The sequence below is a fragment of the Chelonoidis abingdonii genome, chromosome 3 (assembly GCF_003597395.2).
Source record: "Chelonoidis abingdonii isolate Lonesome George chromosome 3, CheloAbing_2.0, whole genome shotgun sequence".
NCBI classification, from domain to species: domain Eukaryota; kingdom Metazoa; phylum Chordata; order Testudines; family Testudinidae; genus Chelonoidis; species Chelonoidis abingdonii.
Window position 1 is genome coordinate 136,096,987 of NC_133771.1, and position 18,837 is coordinate 136,115,823.

The 18,837-nt window shown below is 44.4% G+C and overlaps 1 protein-coding gene and 1 long non-coding RNA gene across 2 annotated transcripts in view; both read left to right on the top strand.

Annotated features, from left to right (window-relative positions):
• LOC142046593 (uncharacterized) overlaps nt 1-18,837 on the top strand; it is a 782,351-nt gene that overhangs the window by 715,804 nt on the left and 47,710 nt on the right. The gene's annotated exons all lie outside the window — the stretch shown is intronic.
• ABCB10 (ATP binding cassette subfamily B member 10) overlaps nt 13,163-18,837 on the top strand; it is a 53,385-nt gene continuing 47,710 nt past the window's right edge. Inside the window, exons 1-2 of the mRNA XM_032783845.2 lie at nt 13,163-13,420; nt 13,513-13,674. Of these exons, the coding sequence (XP_032639736.2) occupies nt 13,291-13,420; nt 13,513-13,674 (292 nt within the window). The 5' untranslated portion in view covers nt 13,163-13,290. The remainder of the gene's footprint in view (nt 13,421-13,512; nt 13,675-18,837) is intronic.

Genomic DNA, 18,837 nt, shown 5'->3' on the forward strand with positions numbered 1-18,837 from the left:
GTTGTTAACAAGCATGTTACCTCTGGAGATACACATCCACAGTTTGAGAACTGCAAAACTAAGTCTCTCTAATGGTATCTTCTAGACTGAGCACTGAGTCCCATTGGGAAGATAGAAAGATTAACCTAAATCTATACAGAAGCCCCTGGAACCCTATGAGATTGGGTCCCTAATCCTTGACCTATTTGGAACTCATTTACAAAACTTTTTCTTAAACATTACATGAATATATTGTCTCATACTATAGAATTAGAATTTATAATCCCTATTCCATGATGAGACATCTTTGAGCTATAATGTATCTTAATTAAAACTATCTTTAGATAGATTTTTTTTCCTCAAAGTATTTTATCAAAAAAACTGATTTTTGTCCACCCTAGTTGGTAGTGACCAAAAGTTGTTACAATCTGAAAGTTGTGTGATGCTCTATGTGAAATTGGTAGGTTGTTTTAGTCCTTGAGTCACAGACTGCAATTGATTGGAATTGGTAACCTTGTGGCAGAGAGACCAAATACTGAGTTAACATGGAGACTGACTGACTGATCTATTACCCCAGAGTTATTTCCAGTTCATGGTGGAGGCACACTACAAGAGCGGATGGGGGGGTGGAATTGCACTGTTACTACTTGTGCTGTACTTGATCTCTGGAAAGAATACTTCACCTCCAGAGCTGTCTATCTGATACTGCCCACCAGCACCCAGTACACTTTTATTCTTGACCTAAGAACAACTTAGTTTCCTGCTAGATATTGTAGAAAGAACATTTAAAGAAAATAATCAGTGGTGCAAAGATCTTGGCATAACAATTCTTACAGAATAACTCCAAACAAGGCACACATGAGATTGCTCAGGAACTGTTTACTTACCTAGGTAGAATGTGCCTATCTGGCTTTCTGGGGAACCTGGTACTTGCTACTCACATGAAGACTTATGTTACTCACCTGTTAAAACACTAACAAAGTAATTCCTTCAGGGATCATTCTAGGTTGTGAGGTTGCTCAAGCAGAACAGAAATGGAGGTGAGACTCAAACCCTGCAATATGATGCATGAGTGAATCCTCTTCACAACTTCCAGGTTTCTATAATGGGTAGAATTTGGCTTTAATAAGGTATTCCAAAGGATTTTGCAATAAGGAGCTACATAGTAATAGTGAAGGGAATATGAAGGCAGTGTGTTTATGTATGGCATACATACATAATTAGAGCTCTAAGGAAAATACTGATACCACCAATGAGCTTCTTACAAATTATGTATGTGCAGTGTAGAAATTTTTATTGCAGTACTTATGGTATGTAAATGTTTATCTCCTGGTGTCCTGCCTTCAATTTGAAGTTAGAAATGCTAAGACTTCGAGAACAGCCTGGATTCCAAAGGAGCAGTACTAGTCAATGAGAGGGGGAGGAATAAATATTAGAAGAAACCTGACAAAACTCAGACAAGTCTCTAAATTATTCTGTATTTCAGGAAGTAATCTGCACTTATATATCTCTCCCCTTTAGCACTCTAAATATTGCATACCACAAGAAGTTAAGAACATTAAGGTTGCATAGTGTAGCTCAGCACTCAGATGTCAGGAAATGCCAAAGCTAAGGTTGGTTGAGCAACTCTTCCTGCCCCAGTGACTATGTATTCTAACTGTTCTTAATTATATATATATATACTCACATTTTTTTTACACAGGATCTAGTCTCATTTCACATGCAGGCTGGATGGTGCACAGTGGATGAGGCAGCTGTTCAGTACTTATTTTTATCTTCACAATTCAAAGAGGGTATCCTGACCTTACATTCACCATCTCTTTCATCCTCTCCAAATCGGTTTCACTGGTGTAAAAATCAGATTTCCACCATGGTAATTGCACTAGATTATGACCAAAATTAAGGCACAAATCCAGGGGATTAGTGAGTAGGCCACAGAGAAGTGACGTGCACTAAATAAGTCAGGGCTCCTGCAAAAAAAAAAAAAAGCATGTGATCTAGTAATTAGTGTAATGCATACTCACAAGAACAGAGTTAAGGTTGCCCTGCACAACTTTAGTATTTCCTGACTCCTGTGCTGCCCTATACAGCCTCAGTGTTTTAATGTTCCTAATGGCTTTGCTAAAAAAGCAAAACGATAAAACAAATTCCATCCCATGTTACAGTTTGGTAGACCAGAGTAAAATTCAGCATCCTGCATGAGATGTAAGAGACAAGTTGCCCTCCCTTCAAGTAAAGGCTGAGAGCTCCCAATGCATAGCTGTGGCATCTACATCCTCAGGCAAAACCAAGTAACAATATTCTTGTCATTCCTGATCTTTTTAAGGGGAAAATCAAACTGAATTTTTGTAAGTCAAGTTTTTAATTTTTCTCTCCATTCAAAACCATTTTTAAATAGCTTTTCCTACCAGTGTCTTCAAGTCTGAGATAAAATTCTGCAGAACTGAGTTTTCCATTATTATTCTTTACGATTCTCCAGGAAAAGAAAAGGACTTCAAGACAATTTTTCTAATCCCTTTCCAACTGTTTCTGCCTGATAGCTTTGTGGACTCAGTAGGTTCTTCAAAAGAAAGTCCTGAAATGGCCTTCATTATGAAGGTGTCTTATTGCTTGTGGTGAGCCAGGACCTAAAACTGTATCATTACAAGCACCTCTATGACAGTTTAATTAATGACATGAATATGCCCTGCCAAAGTCTAACCCATCATGCTACATGTTAGCTCTGATTTTTTTTTTTTTTTTTTAACGTATTGGACAGGAGCCAAGATTGACTGACTGAAATAACTCATCTTGCTCACCAAGTTCAGTTTGCTTCAGTTAAAGAAACTAAGCAAAATTTGTCAGAGGGCTAGTGCTTTTACAATTACAAGAAGTTATAAATATGCACAACTTTATTCCATTTCTTGATCATAAATATGCAACAATCTTTCATAGGAGGTGTAAAGATAAGATTCCTTCTGTCTAGGCATCTACTTTACAAAACAACACGTTATGTGCTATGGCCTCATCCAGTAGAAACAGTCTCTCTCAAGCCTGTAACATTCTTGGACAATTCAGCTGTGAAAGATATTTCTATAACTCTGTTTCATAAGTGTTATTTTGTGATTGGAAGATATGACTTCTATTTTCAAACAGGGAAAGTAATAATGCATATTATATTCAGGCCTACAGCAAGTATAATTCAGGCACATTTCCTTGGCCAATAGCTTTGCATTACCTTTGTTAGTTTCAAATATTTGTTTTTGATGTTTTTTTAAATGTTGCCTCCTCTCTGCTTGGCTTCTTGTTCTGCTATCTGCAGTGAATTTATGATCCTCTGCTTATGCCATCAAGCTTGTTGTCATAGCAATGTCACACATTCAGCAACAAGACTTTAATACAAGGAAAAGAGGGGCTTGAGGAGCTTCAGTTAAAGCCTCATCTGCAATCAAATAGCTGTGATAATTAGCAGAGCTGGTTGACTTAGTTGGTGAAACAATGTCTGTTGGATTTCCTGTTCACAAATTGCCTGTAAACATCATGGGTTTGTTTTTTACAGATGTCTGGTTTTCAAAATAATCCAACAAATATTTTGTGCACAGATTGAGGAAGGAATGGCTGGAAAAAATCATTACTGACCTCCTCCCGCCCCAGTTTTCTGAAGGCACCAACCTGTCTGATGAATGTCTGACTAGATTCCACTTAAATTGTGAAGGGGTAATAAGCAGGTAATCCAAAAAAGATAAAAAGTGCGATACTACTCCCATGGAATTTGATGTCTAAACTGCCATAGACTTCAGTGGAGGAAGCAGGAGTATGCCCTGTATAATAAATACTTCCAAAATGCAGCTTATAACAGAAGCTCAAAAACGTCTTTTGTGTGAAAATAAGGAGTAGAAGGAAAGGAAGGTGGGCATTTAGGACAATTCATCACCTAGATGACAAAAATTAAACTTATCAGAGAGAGCCTTTGCTCCCACACCCACTTGGAGGACCAAGAAATGTAAAGGAGGAGAATCTCACTTAAAAAATCTACTCTTTATTGTGAAGGACCTTGAAAACATAAATTGATAAAAGGCAATTGCTGGATTTGAAAAGAACAAGCAGCTGGGCTCAACTTCTGAGGAATTGGGGGGGGGGGGGAATAGAGATTTTCCATCCCCCCCGTGGTCTCACACCTTATTTAAAATGAGTTAGCTCTGTTTCAGAATCATCTCCCTAACATTCCTCAAATTCCTTATAGCAGCCCTGGACACAATGAAGGCATAATTGACTTGAACAAGCTCTTTGTGGAAAGGGGGAAAGTGGCAAATTTTTTCACATGCCTGTCCAAATTTCTAAGGTCACCTTCATCTCCATCTTTGGGTATGTCTGCACTGGCAGAGTTACATTGCCAGCAGTTACATCACTGCTCAGAGAGTGCTGAAGGGAAACCGCTGTTGTATGTTCACACTGTCAGCTGCCTGCACAATAGTGTGTTCACACTTGTGGCACTTGCATCGGTATTCGGAGCGGTACACTCTGGGCTGCTATCCCACAGAGCATCTCTTCCTCTTCTGCTGCTAAGAGTTGTGGGAAGCCGGAGGGGGTCGTAGGGCATCCTGGATCCTGTCCCAATGACCCATGATGCATTACTTCACATCCCAGCAATCTCTGTGCTTCTGTCCGCATTTGGTGCCATCTTTCAACGGTTTGTGTACTGCACGCCCTGCCTCTTTGGTTTGCAGGAATGGATCCCACACTGTTGACTAATATGCTGCTCGCTCTCACTAACATGTCGCGAGTGGCAGTGGAGTTATTCCTTAAACTACAAAGGCAAGAGGAGTGTGACACTGATCTTGCCACGTGTAGTAGCTATGACACATGATTGCTTGTGGCATTCATGGAGGTGCTGACCACAGTGGAACGCTGCTTTTGGGCTTGGGAAACAAGCACTGAATGGTGGGAATATATCGTCATGCAGGTCTGGGATGATGAACAGTGGCTGCAGAACTTTCAGCTGAAGAAAGCTACATTCATTAGAGTGTGAGGAGCTTGCTCCAGTCCTGCGGTGCAAGGACACAAGAATGAGAGCTGCCCTGTTGGAGAACTGGGTGGTGATTGCACTTTGGAAGCTGGCTACTCCAGACTGCTACCAATTGGTGACTAACCAGTTTGGAGTGGGAAAGTCAACAGTTGGACTTGTGTTGACGGAAATGTGCAGGGCCATTAATCACATTCTGCTCTGAAAGACCGTGATTCTGGGCAATGTGCGTGACATTGTGGATGGCTTTGCACAAATGGGCTTCCCTAACTGCGGAGGGGTGATAGATGGCACACATTCCAATTCTGGCACCAGATCACCTAGCCACCGAGTACATTAATTGGAAGGGGTATTGCTCAAACGTTCTCCAGGTGCTGGTGGATCACCATGGGCATTTCACAGACATTAACTCACACTTGTCCGGAAAGGTGCATGATGCACACATTTTTCAGAACACTGGCCTGTTCAGGAAGCTGCAAGCAGGGACTTTCTTCCCGGATCAGAAAATCACCGTAGGGGAAGTCAAAACGCTCATTCTGATCCTGGGAGACCCTGCTTACCCCTTAATGCTGTGACTTATGAAGCCATACACGGGCAACCTTGACAGCAGCAAGGAGCGGTTCAACAACAGGCTGAGCAAGTGCAGAATGACTGTTGAGTGTGCTTTTTGGATGTTTAAAGGCCCACTGGTGCTGCCTATATGGGAGGCTGAACCTGGCCAATGACAGTATTCCTATGCTTATAGCCACGTGCTATATGCCCCATAATATTTGTGAAGGGAAGGGTGAAAGCTTCACTCAGGCCTGGAGGCTAATTTGAATAGCCAAAGCCAGGGCTATTAGAGAGGCACAGCATGGGGCCATAAGGATCAGGGATGCCCTGAGGGAGCAATTTGAAGCTGAAAGTCACTAATATTTTTTGCTATGCTCGGGAGCGCAGTGCTTGCAATGCTTGGAGGTGATTATGCACCTCAACCGTGTCTGCTTGGTGCTCCATAACGTTTAAAAGCCACTCCGTGGTTTTGTTCTGGCATGCCACCTTCTCCTTTTGGTCCCTCTTCTCGCTGTCCTGACATTCCTTCAATTCTTGTTTTTCAGCCATTGAGTGCATCATGACATCACACAGAAAGTCCTCTTTAGTTTTTCGTGGCTGCTTTCTAATTCTGCACAGCTGATTAGCGGCTGATAATAAAGAGGGAGGCTGGCCTCCCAAGGTCATATCTGTGAAGCCAAAATGCAACATTTTACAGAAGCAGTATTGTTTGCAACACACAGACCGCTGATTCAGTGATTTAAAACAGTCTCTATTCACATACCTGTCACTAATTGGATGACCCCACGCAAGCACACATGAGCCACAAGGCTCCCAAAATGGTGAGTAACCACAGGGGCTGGGGAAATCAGTGTTCTAGGATCCTACTGTACACTGGGCACATAGCTCTTGGGCACAGCCAGCACTTGGGTGGGGGGTGGGGGGCTTATCATTACTGTCACCACATTTTCCATAGGCTGTGTTCATTATGGAAGATATCTCACAGTAGAATTCAAACTGATGACCAGAGAGGCAAGAACAGGCATTGTGGGATACCTCCCAGAGGCCATTCACAGCGCTGTAATCAACCAGGGTGTCTACACTGGCACCACAGCGCTGTAGCCCTGGCACAGAAAGCTGTACGCCTCTCGTTGGGGTGGTATTGTTACTGTGCTGCAACAGTTTGTGCGCACTGAGTGGCTTGGAAGTGTGTACCCCTCAGGAATTACACTGCTTTATTGCACAGAAACTTGCCAGTGTAGACATGGCCTTTGTACAACAACTCCAGACAAATTGTGACCATGTGACATTTATATTATACTTTTTAATTAGTCCTTTAGGATTATCTCATCTCTCTTGTGTCTTATGTAGCTTGAACAACTGGTAACTTTATTGCATCTTTTAAAATATGGAACAGTCCAGAGTTTATGGGAGACTGATCCTAGTAATGCACTGGTTTCAGCCAGTAGACAGCATTCTGATTTTTATGTTACTTGAACCAGAAATTGTTTGCTCATCCAATTCTAGTAGTTTTAGCTTAAGTGATGTTTTGCTAACTGGTGGAGTTTACGACAACTAACTTTTTCAAAGCAATCAAGGTACAATTTTTAGGGCAAGCGGTTTAGCTGGAGATTTTTTCACTAGGATTACCTGTGTTTAACCTGTGCTCGTGTTGCTTTTGCTACCTTATCCATCCTTGCTCAAAGCAATAGTATGATCTATATGAATATTGTAAAGAAATGCAGAGTAGGATAAAAGTGACAGGATTTTTAGCCATTCGTTTCTCTCCTACGAATGATCTATTGCACTCTTGTTGTCCAAATGTTTCCTAACCATTTGGGATCTAGGGTGGTTGTGCATAGATGCAGAATATCCAAAAGGCTAACTTAGCCCACTTTGAAAACCAAGTCCTTAAGTAGAATAAAGCATGGAGTGCTATTTCAAATAAGATCTATGCCAGCTTCTGAGCTGCTTATGCATTTTTACTACTTCAGATAAAAAAAAGTTAATTACCCCTCTTCAACATTCCCTCAAGGAAGAGACATGCAAATTTCTAATTCTCCAGCACAGAGTTTGCTGCAGCAAATTTAGGAGATGTGAGAGTAAAGAGGACCCTACTTATCTGAAGCTCTGTTTGTGTTCATAGTGATTGAGTTCTATTGCTAATAGGGATCAAATTACATACTCAACAGAGTAAATGACATTATTTACTGACAAAGTATTATCAAGGTATCAAATCACACATTTTCAGAGGAAGTTGCATGCATCAGTGCCTGAACTGTGTGAAAAGCATTTCTCCTATATGCTTCACTGATCAAGCTGCATGCGCTTTTTCAGCAATTGTACACTATGCACCTTGCAGTGAAAGTTTCATTCTTCAGTAAAGGTTTATTTTTTAGCTAAGTGGGTTCAAATTACAGTGCGTCAGATCACATACTGTGCCATTCGTGTGCTTTGTTTTACTTTTGTACTGCTTATTTTACTCTCTATATAGTAACTTTCTCATCCAGCTCCACATCCTGGCATATACCTCCTGCCAGAGATAATACATGCCACTAAACATTTTAAAATTTACTTGCTTAGTTCCAGTTTGTTTGGATTTTTACAAGCCCCCAAAGAGTTCCCATCCAGTATTTGGAGCACTCTTAACAATTTTTAAATATATTAAATACATAAGTCCATTAATATCCCTAGATCAGGTCAAAATAAACAGCAACAACATAAATAGAATAATAGTTCATAGTAGTAAAAATCCTTCTTGAATAGACCTATGGATGGAATACATCTATTTAAAGGTAGCAGTAAGTATGCAATTGTTACCATATTCCTTAAGCAGTCTCACTTGCATGCCCCCTCATACTTTTTAATCTCTTCTGCATTAAGCAGCTTGTTCATTTTCATATCCTCTTCAGAGAGCTCCACATTGATATATGAGTGGCTCGGTTCAGACTTTGTTACAAGCAAACTCAGTTCTTGCAGCACTCTTTACCCCTTCCAGTTGCTGCTAAACATCCTTTCAGCAGCTCATGTGAGACTGGATTCTAGGCCTTAATATTCAAAAGCTATGAAGGCTGTCAGAATGTTAACAAACCAATTCTGCCTGTTGGGCTCTTTCCTAAAGATAGCATGGGCAAGCATCAGTCTGTTTCTCTGATCTTCTAGTAATCTACATCCCAGTCATGTCTTTGGGGTCTCCTTATTTCCTATTAGACCTGATATCTAGATTCTGAACAGGTGCTTCTAGGGCTTTCTAACACACTGCACCTCATCAGAAGCTCTATCCCTCTGGTTACTCAGAGAAATACTGGTGGGTTGTATTGTTGCTTCAGCAATGTTTGAACACAGCCTGGTCTAGAGATTCTTATTGCTCTTTTACTGCTAAATCTTATAGATACTGAAATGGAGTCCTAAGTACACTAGAACTCCATGCGGAGTGCAAGGCTGCCATAAATCATATGGTGAACCTGACATTGTATGCCAGTTATCTTTCTCTTTATAAATACTGTTACTTAGGCACATGACCAGGTTCCTGAAAAAGCAGCCCCATGAGCCAGAGGGAGCATGCAGATCAGTTCTTGACATAGCAGAACATGCCAGGGGTGAGGAAGAAGTCAGAACAGGCTTTTAGTGAGGGAGCAGAGTGGAGGCCCTGCCATTGGAGAAGACTATGAACCGGATCCTACTGGACTTGCATGAACTAACTACAGAGAATTACCTCCAGCTGTGTGATTTCCTGGAGTTTAAATGCCTGGATGAGCAAGTGAAGGCCAGCAAGTAGTAGGGAGATTACTTCAGGAAGCTGAAGCAACTGGGAGTGTCCCAGGATGGCATGGGGGAGTACCTGTTTGACAAGCACATCTGAAGTACACCCTGACAGCTCTGTGTCAATGACCATCTAAAAGCTGGGAATAGATATATAGATATAAAAAAAAATTAACTCAGAAGCTTTCTTCATGTTTTTTAAAAGTCAAGTTGGGGTCATGGGATTAGTCTTTCACATCTAGGTCACTGATTCAAGAGTCTCAATGTGGTAAACACTGAGAGCTGTTTGTTTGATGGCCTATTTAAATGAGTTGATTACTTCAGTCCAGACCTTAGAGGAAAAGTCTCCACATAACCAAAATCACTGTCAGAACTGACACCCAGAACCACAGAATGAGGAGAAAAGCCAAGAACTGAGTGAGGAAAGTGATAGTCCCTAAGGGTTAGGCTTGAGGCATAATGGCAGAGTAGAGAAATTTTTACTGCTGCTGCCTATTCTGTCCCTGTTCTCTAAATTAAGGTGGGCTTAGTCAGAGTTATCAACGGGGCTTCTTTCACAAACTCTAAATTCTCTTTAAAATGTAATTTGAATTGTCTTTAAAGTATGGTGTTTTATCTATTCTGGGAAGTTTGAAAGGGTAGGAATATTGTTCTCCTAACGACTTGGGAAACAAGCAGTGTTCCCTGTTAGGAAGGGTTAGGGTTAGGGTTAGCTTCTGCTCCTGTTAATAGAGCAGAAGCTAACCTAATTCTGTGTATATATCCCTGTATATTGATGACATCAGGAACATGCTCAGCTCTAGGAGTAATGGGTTACTTGTCTTCTTGATTGTTTTCAGTATCTCATCCCTGCCTTTAACCGTTGTCACCACAATTTCATTTCCTTAAAGCTCCTTATTTCCTGTAAATTATCCCCATTTCTCTTCTTAAAAAATAAACATATACACTTGATTTTTGCTGCACTTGCCAGCTACCATTCTTTCTCTAACTTATTACTGAGCAGAGTACAAAGTTTTGATAACATCCTAAATGTGGATGACTTAAACTGATGAGTAAGAATTAGAAATGATCAATTAAAAAATTATTTCATAGAAATATTTGATATTTTTGAAGCTGCTTACATTTTGCAGGATTTGACTCTCTTCTTTTCTAGTTTTTTAAAATTTCTCCATATTTTTTACAAAAAATTGTATTTTTTCCATATTTTTAAAATAATTTAACATTTTTCCAACAACTGTATTTTCTTACTGAAAATTAGGTTTTTGATAAATGAAAAACTTAAAAAAAATTTTGGGAAAAAATTCAGTAAAGTAAAAAAATCACTTTCTGGAAAATGTTGATAATACTGACAATTTTTATATTAAAAAATATATTTTTAAAAAGCCATGTGGGAGGAAAGGACCTTTTTAAGCACAAAATTTCAATCCCACTCTAGTGATAATACAAATGCCTCATGGAAACAAGCATACACAAATATCATCCTTCTTCCAAAGGAGAGAGTAACACACAGCACAATTTATCTATCTCCACCCCCCGGAAAGGACAGACTGTAAAATATTGTTGCCAAATTAATTCCCAGTGAGGGAGTCTGCTTCAACCCCTAAGGAAGCAATAAGAATTAGGGCAGGTCTGGATAATGCCTTGCAGTTTACATGATTCCAGTTAAAGATTTTTCATTACCTTCTCCCTGCTGCTAGCTAATGTTTTGGGAAACACACTTGGAAAACAGCTGCCAGAAATAGAGGAAGAGAGCTGGTTACAAGGCATTATTCAAGGAGAGATACAAACCATACTCTCAGTTCTGTTCATTTAAATGCAACAGGGACAGAAGCACCAACTTCTGTTCATCTTTCGGAACAGCAGTAGTTTGCTCTTCATCTGATCAATTGGTTGCGTCTCTGTGGCATCCCTGGCAAGGAGGAGCATGAGAAATATCCCAGTGACACTCTTAACCAGAGAGTGATGTGAAATTAGTCTCGTATGTCTCTACTGCACATGTGCACAATTTGTCTTCCCCTCTCAGGTAGGTTCTGCCCCATTCTGTCCTGGTATGAAAAGAAAACTGTCAGGTAGTTTAGACCCCAGACCTAGCTTGTTTAAAAAAACAAACAAACAAGAACTTAGTTCTAACAAGTATTTGAGTATTTGGTTTTAGATCTCATCAATAAAAAACAAGGAATTGCCTACAAGAAGTGGGCTGAATCTCTCTTCCTCTCACACACACTCACTCTACATAGGAACAATCTGTGGTAGTAGTAAAAATTTATACTATGGCAGCATCCAATGGCATAATTTGTGATTGAGGATCCCTTGTGCTTGAAGTTACACAAACGCAGCTGGGAGACAACCCCTGGATACTTTACTAAGAGAACCATAAAGATGTGCATATCTAAATTTAGGAACTGCCCCATGTCATTATCCCCCTCATCTTTGTTACCCTCACTATGTGCCATTCTAAAATTAGATTTTAAGCTCCTTGAATCAGGGAGTTTGTTTTCTACTTGTTCTATAAAGGGTCTAGAACACTTTTGGGTGCTGTGAAAATAATTACAATCCCAGGATTTTGTTTGGATGTAATATTTTCCAGGTTGTTTTTGCAACCTAAAGATTTCAGCTGGGGGGAACCTGAACCTGGCCTGAAAAGCACTTAGAACTAGGTACTTAAACTCTCAGAAGTCATTTAGAGTTTTGAGTATGTAAGGAATACAAGATCAGAAATGTAGATAGTACAGTAGTAAGCACTTGTGGTTCTCTATTTCACTCTTTGGACCAGTGTAGAATAGTGATCTCCACACAGGCCTCCCAATTTGCCAGTACAGCTTAGCTCTCAAAACATTTTGTGGGCCACCAAAGAGGATGCAGTGGATCAGAGGTGTTTCCCAGGCCACTGTTCAAGAACTGCTGTTACACGCTGCCATATGTTTTAAAGCAAATCTCATCACTGATTTTAGCAGGGAATTTATTTGACTTAAACACTCATGCCAGTAACAGTTTATGGCCTTTGAGTCTGGTCCTGGAGCCTTTACTCATAGGAGCAGTCAGGACTACTGGAGGGGGGAACTAAAACGTCTATGTTTGATTGCCTGCCCTGCCGCTGATTTACTATGCAACCCGGAAAAAGATGATTCTTCTCACTGTGCCTCAGTTTTCCATCTTGAAAATGGGGATAATAACCCATAGCTACTTTTGGAATGTGATTTGAGGTCTAAGGATGGCAAGTGCCATGTAAGCGTTAAGTGCTGTTTATTATTATTATTATGTATGTAGTCTGAGTGAGGTGCCGGGAAGATGGTGGAACTTAAGTTGTCAGCTCTTCAGGCCACAGACCTCTCCTCAACAATGCTGAGATTACAAATTCTGCCCACGTGAACTGTCACAACGAGACTCGGCTCACAGTAGACTGGGCAGATAATCAAAACATGAGGGTGAGTTCCAGCGCTGCTGGACTTACTCCTGGGGGCCTCGAACGTGCCCGTGGGCTCTGCTGGCTCCTCCGCGACTGGAGCAAAGAGGGAAGCGTCGGTAACCTGTATCTCCACCTGCGACGCCAAAAAGAGTCGTGCCCCGCGGTGCATGCTGCTGATCCGTGACCTTCCCTCTCCTTTCTCACCCAGGAAGGCAGCTGGCTGGAAGGCTCGATAATAAGGAGCCCGTGAAAGTGATGCGCCGCTGAGAGGAGATAAGAGAATACGGGGCAGGGGGCGCAGCAACCCCACCCGGTACGGGGAGGAGTTTACTCCGGGGTGTATTTGTACCATGTTACACGTTCCCGCCTCTGCCGCCTCCCCCGCCGTGGTGAGCCGGGCAGGGGCAGCAGGGGGCGCTGGGTTCGCTCCTGGGCTGGCCTTGCGGCGATAAGCAGGAAGCCGCAGCCCGGCCCTTATCAGCGGGCGACAGGCTCTATGGGCGGCGGGGGGCTGCAGCTGTAGGCGCCTCCTTCTCCTGCGCCGCGCGGCAGAGCCGGGAAACGGCAGCGGCAGCAGCAGCAGCACCGCCAGCGCGGCCTCCCCTGCCCCATGGCGGGCTACGCTCCCCGCCTGCCCCTGCTGCTGCGGAGGCTGCCACCGCCCTGGACTCGGGCCACCCGGCTCCCCCTGCTGCTCTCGGCAGGCAGGTGTGGGGCTCCAGCTGGGCCCATCCCCTTGCGTCTCCTCCGCGGCGGTGCCCCCTGCTCCGCGTCCTCCCAGGCAGCTGTACTGGCAGCGGCTGGGGAGCCCAAGAGGAGGAGCAGCCCCCAGGCANGCGCCTCCTCCGCGGGGGCGCCCCCCGCTCTGCGTCCTCCCGGGCTGCGGCGGCGACCGGGGAGCCGGAGAGGACGAGCAGCCCCCGGGGAAGCTGGAGATACTCGGAGGTGAAGAAGCTGCTGGCCCTGGCGCGGCCGGAGCGCTGGAGACTGACAGGTACCTGCCCCTGCCCCCTCCCGGCACTGCCTGTCCCCCAGCCCCAGTGACTGTTACCTGCCCCAGCGCCCTGCTGCCCCACACTGTCAGCTACCCCAAGCTCACTGTGACACCAGCACCCCTTGGCAAAGGGCCCCCCATCTTCACAATCAGCTGTCACCGCAGACCGAACAAACTCGCTGCACCCAACATGTGTCTTACAGTGCAGGTAGCCACAAAGAGGAACATGGAAGGGAGGTAATCTATCAAGAGTGAGAATCTTTGTGAGCTGTGTGCTTGGGTAATATTGAAGGAATAATGTATTTACCTTAAAAGTATGCTTTATAGACTTGGAGTAGAAATTAGTCAGAGGGGAAAATATGTCTCAGTAATGGCCCTTTTGGGCAAGGGGGATTTGTCACCCTGACTAACCTGGCTGGTGATGCAATGCAAGGCTCAATTGTTTAGCTTTGCACAATGGTAAGACTTTGAATGGGACAGCATCAGAGGCAATGGCAAACAACTGAAATGCCTTAAAAGTAAATAAGAAACATTACAACAGGACTGGGGTTTGCCCTGTCTGCAAATAGAAACAAAAGGCTGGTTTCAGTATAACGGAGGAGGGAGTAGCACTCTGTATCCTTTCACTGAGGAAATAGGGCTCCATGTGAAACAGGGCTGCTTTCATAAATGTTTGGATCCTGGTGTTCGGGACACCAGCCAACTCTGCAAACAGACTGAACTTTGAGGGGAAAGGAGGAACCTACTTTATGAGATAAGAAAGATAACTCTTGATAAGTGTAGGCCCAGGTTAGCATTATGGTTTTGTTTTATATTGTAATCTTTTATTTCCATCATTCTTGTTTCTGATTAAATCCTCATTCTTAAATAAACTGTCTTTTGTTTTATTATAAGTTCTTACAAGTGTTATATGGTTTAAAGAAGCTGTGGTTTAAGGTAAACTGGGGTATGCTGCACTTTTGGGTGCAGAGGCTCTGCGATTTCTGTGAGTAGGCAATGTCAGGCTCAATATCACAGGGGAACAATTCAAAGGGACTCGGGGATTGGAGTGCACCTATTAACCTGAAAGGTGAAGTTAGGGCTGACAAAGTCCAAAAGAGAGCGCTTGAGTGACTGAAAGGCTGGTGGTTTAACGAGCTGGCTCCCAGACAAGGAAGACTACCTCTCACTGGAGGTAGGGAATAACAAGATGACCCAGAGTATGTCTACATTACGAAATTAGGTCGATTTTATAGAAGTTGATCTTTAGAAAGTATCAGAGGGGTAACCGTGTTAGTCTGGATCTGTAAAAGCAGCAAAGAATCCTGTGTCACCTTACGGACTAACAGACGTATTGGAGCATGAGCTTTCACTGGTGAATACCCAATTCGTTGGATACATCCGTCCAATATGTCTGTTAGTCTGTAAGGTGCCACTGGATCTTTAGAAAGCGATTTTATACAGTCGATTTGTGTATGTCCCCACTAAGCGCATTAAGTCGGCAGAGTGCATCCTCAATACCATGATTAGCATTGACTCATGAAGTGGTGCACTGTGGGTAGCTATCCTATAGTTTCCTCAGTCTCTGCTGCCCACTGGAATTCTGGGTTAAGCTCCCAGTGCCTGATGGGGCAAAATGTTGTCATGGGTGGTTTTAGGTACAAGTCATCAGTCTCCTCTCTCTCTCTCTCTCTCTCCTTCCCTCCCTCCATGAAAGCAACGGCAGACAGTCGTTTCGCACCTTTTTTCCTGGGTTACCCGTGCAGACGCCATCGTATGGCAAGCATGGAGTCTGCTCAGCTTACCACTGCTGTTATGAGCATTGTAAACACCTCGGGCATTATCCTGCAATATGTGCAGAACCTGGCTAGGAGATGCCAGCATGAGGACGATTGTGAGGAGGACATGGACACAGAAGTTCCCTGAAAGCACGGGATGTGGCAATTGGGACGTTATGGCTTCAGTGGGGCAGGTTGATACAGTGGAATGCTAATTCTGGGCCCAGCAAAATAGCACAGACTGGTGGGACCGCATAGTGTTGCAGGTCTGGGATGATTCCCAGTGGCTGTGAAACTTTTACATGCATAAGGCCACTTTCCTGGAACTTTGTGAGTTGCTTTCCCCCACCCTGAAGTGCGGGAATACCAAGATGAGAGCTGCCCTGACAGTTGAGAAGTGAATGGCAATAGCCCTGTGGAAGTTTGCAACGCCTGACTGCTACCGGTCAGCCGGCAATCAATTTGGAGTGGGCAAATCTATCGTGGAGGCTGCTGTGATCCAAGTAGCTAATGCAATCAATGACATTCTGCTATCAAGGGTAGTGACTCTGGGAAATGTGCAAGTCATAGTGGATGGCTTTGCTGCAGTGGGATTCTGTAACTGTGGTGGGGCAATAGGTGGAACACATCCCTATCTTGACACTGGACCACCTTGTCAACCAGTACATAAACCGCAAGGGATACTTCTCAATGGTGCTGCAAGCACTGGTGGATCACAAGGGACGTTTCACTGACATCAACGTGGGATGGCCAGGAAAGGTGCATGACGCTCGCATCTTTAGGAACTCTGGGCTGTTCGAGCAGCTGCAAGAAAGGACTTACTTCCCAGACCAGAAAATTACTATTGGGGATGCTGAAATACCAATAGTTATCCTTGGGGACCCAGCCTACCCCTTGCTCCCAAAGCTTATGAAGCTGTACACAAGCAGCCTGGGCAGTAGTAAGGAACAGTTCAACTATAGGCTGAGCAAGTGCAGAATGGTGGTAGAATGTGCCTTTGGGCGTTTAAAAGCTCACTGGCGCTGTTTGCTGACTAGGTTAGACCTCAGCACAACCAATATTCCCATTGTTATTGCTGCTTGCTGTGTGCTCCATAGTATCTGTGAGAGTAAGGGGGAGACATTTATGGCGGGTTGGGAGGTTGAGACAAATCACCTGGCAGCCAATTTTGAGCAGCCAGACATCAGGGTGATTAGAAGAGCACAGATAGGCATGCTGCGCATCAGAGAGGCTTTGAAAACCATTTTCATGACTGGCCAGGCTACAATGTGACAGTTGTGTGTTTTTTCTCCTTGATGCAAACCCGCTCCCTTTGTTGATTTTAATTCCCTGTAAGTCAACCACCTTCCCGCCTTCAATCACAGCTGGCAAAGGAAATAAAGTCACTATTGTTTTGAAACCATTCTTTCTTTCTTAATTTTTTTAAAAAAAAAAGTGAGATAACTGACAAGGTAGCCCTGGTGGGGGAGGGGAGGACAAGGCCAAATTGCTTATTGTAGCCACATTACAAATCAAAACTGTTTGAATGACAGCCTTCTGTTGCTGGGGCCATCCTCTGAAATGGAGTGGCTGGGTGCCCGGAGCCTCACCGCCCCTCCCCCCACCATGTTCTTCGGCATCTGGGTGAGGATATGGAATTTGGGGAGGAGGACAGATGGTTGTACAGTGGATGCAGCAGCAATCTGTGCTCTTGTTGGCTTTCCTGCAGCTCCATCAGACACCTCATCATGTCCGTTTGCTCCCCCGTTAGCCTCAGCATTGCATTCTGCCTCTTCTCATTGCGCTCACTTAATGCTTTCCTAGCCTCTGCCATTGAATGCCTCCATGCATTCAGCCGTGCCCTATCAGTGCGGGAGGACTGTATGAGCTCGGAAAACATGTCATTGGGAGTGCGGGTTTTTTTTGTTTTTTGTTTTTGCCTTCTAATCTGTGATAACCTCAGGGACGGAGATGATAAAGGGAGCATAGAAACGTTTGCACCTGCAGGGGGATAAAAAGGGGGAGTAAAATTTAAGATGATACATTTGAGAACAAAAGGGAGACTGTTTCTAGTGAATCAAGCAATTCACAGCAGACAGCACGTCTGCTTTAGGTACAAGGTCGCGTTTTGCCTTTTATACTGAGCGCCTGCTGGTATGGTGACACATCACACACGGCTGGACAACAGAATTTGGTTTCCAGGCAGCCATGGTAAGCAAAAGGGTACGCGGGGTTGGCTTCTTCTGCCTTCATAACAAGTGGGAATGGTTTCAAACTGCAACGCCCTCCTTTCCCATAGCAAGCAATGCCGGTTGGGTTTGTCATTTAAAAGCAGGGGCTGCAGTTTCCGGGTGGATGTGCAGCACACACCTTCCCCCACCCCACTGCATGGCTATTTTCTGGGATGATCCCTTTTAGCCAAGCGCAAACAGCCCAGCATGAATGGGGTCCTTTTATTGTTCACTTACAAAAATTCCCCTATTTCAAACTAGGTGACCATGAATGATATCACTCTACTGAGGTTAACACAGAAAGATATAGACCGAATGTTGCTTGAATGCAACTGAAACCCAGGACCATTCGCCAGGGCCACCCAGAGGATTCAGGGGGCCTGGGGTCTTTGGCGGGGCGTGGGGGGGGGCGCTTTGGCAGTAATCTGGTTGTGGTGGGGTCCTTCCACTCCGGGATCTGCTGCCGAAGTGCCCCGACGACCCGCAGCGGGGACGCCCCGCCTCCGAATTACTGCCAAAGACCCGGCACTTCAGCAGCGGGGAGTCCGTCCGCCCTGGAGCGGAAGGACCCCCTGCTGCCGAATTGCCAACAACGACCCGGAGGGGAAGAAGCTCCGGGGGCCTGGGCCCCGCGAGAGTTTTCCGGGGCACCCGGAGTGAGTGAAGGACCCCGCTCCAGGGGCCCCAAAAAACTGTTGGGGCCCCTGTGGGGCCCAGGGCCTGGGGAAATTGCCCCACTTGCCCCCGCCGGGTGGTCCTGCCATTCGCTGCCATGCTTTGTGCTGCAATGATTCCAGACTATTTGCTATTGGCTTGGTGTGGTAAAGTGTCCTACCGTGGAGGAGGAAATAAAGCAGCCCTCCCTAGAAACCTTCTGCAAAGGCTTTCAGAGTACCTCCAGGAGAGCTTCATGGAGATGTCCCTGGAGGATTCCCGCTCCATCCCCAGACACGTTAACAGACTTTTCCAGTAGCTGTACTGACCGTGAATGCATCTCAAGTCTTCAGGGCAAATAAAACGTTAAAGACAATTGCTTTTAAACCCTGTAGAGTAGTTACAAATGTGCACTCACCAGAGGTGCCTTCTCTGGCTTCAGGGTCCAGGATCCCGCTCCAGGGTGATGAAAAGGTCCTGGCTGCCGGGGAGAATAGATCCACCGTTTGCCTGCTGCACATTCTCCCCCTCCTCTTCTTCAT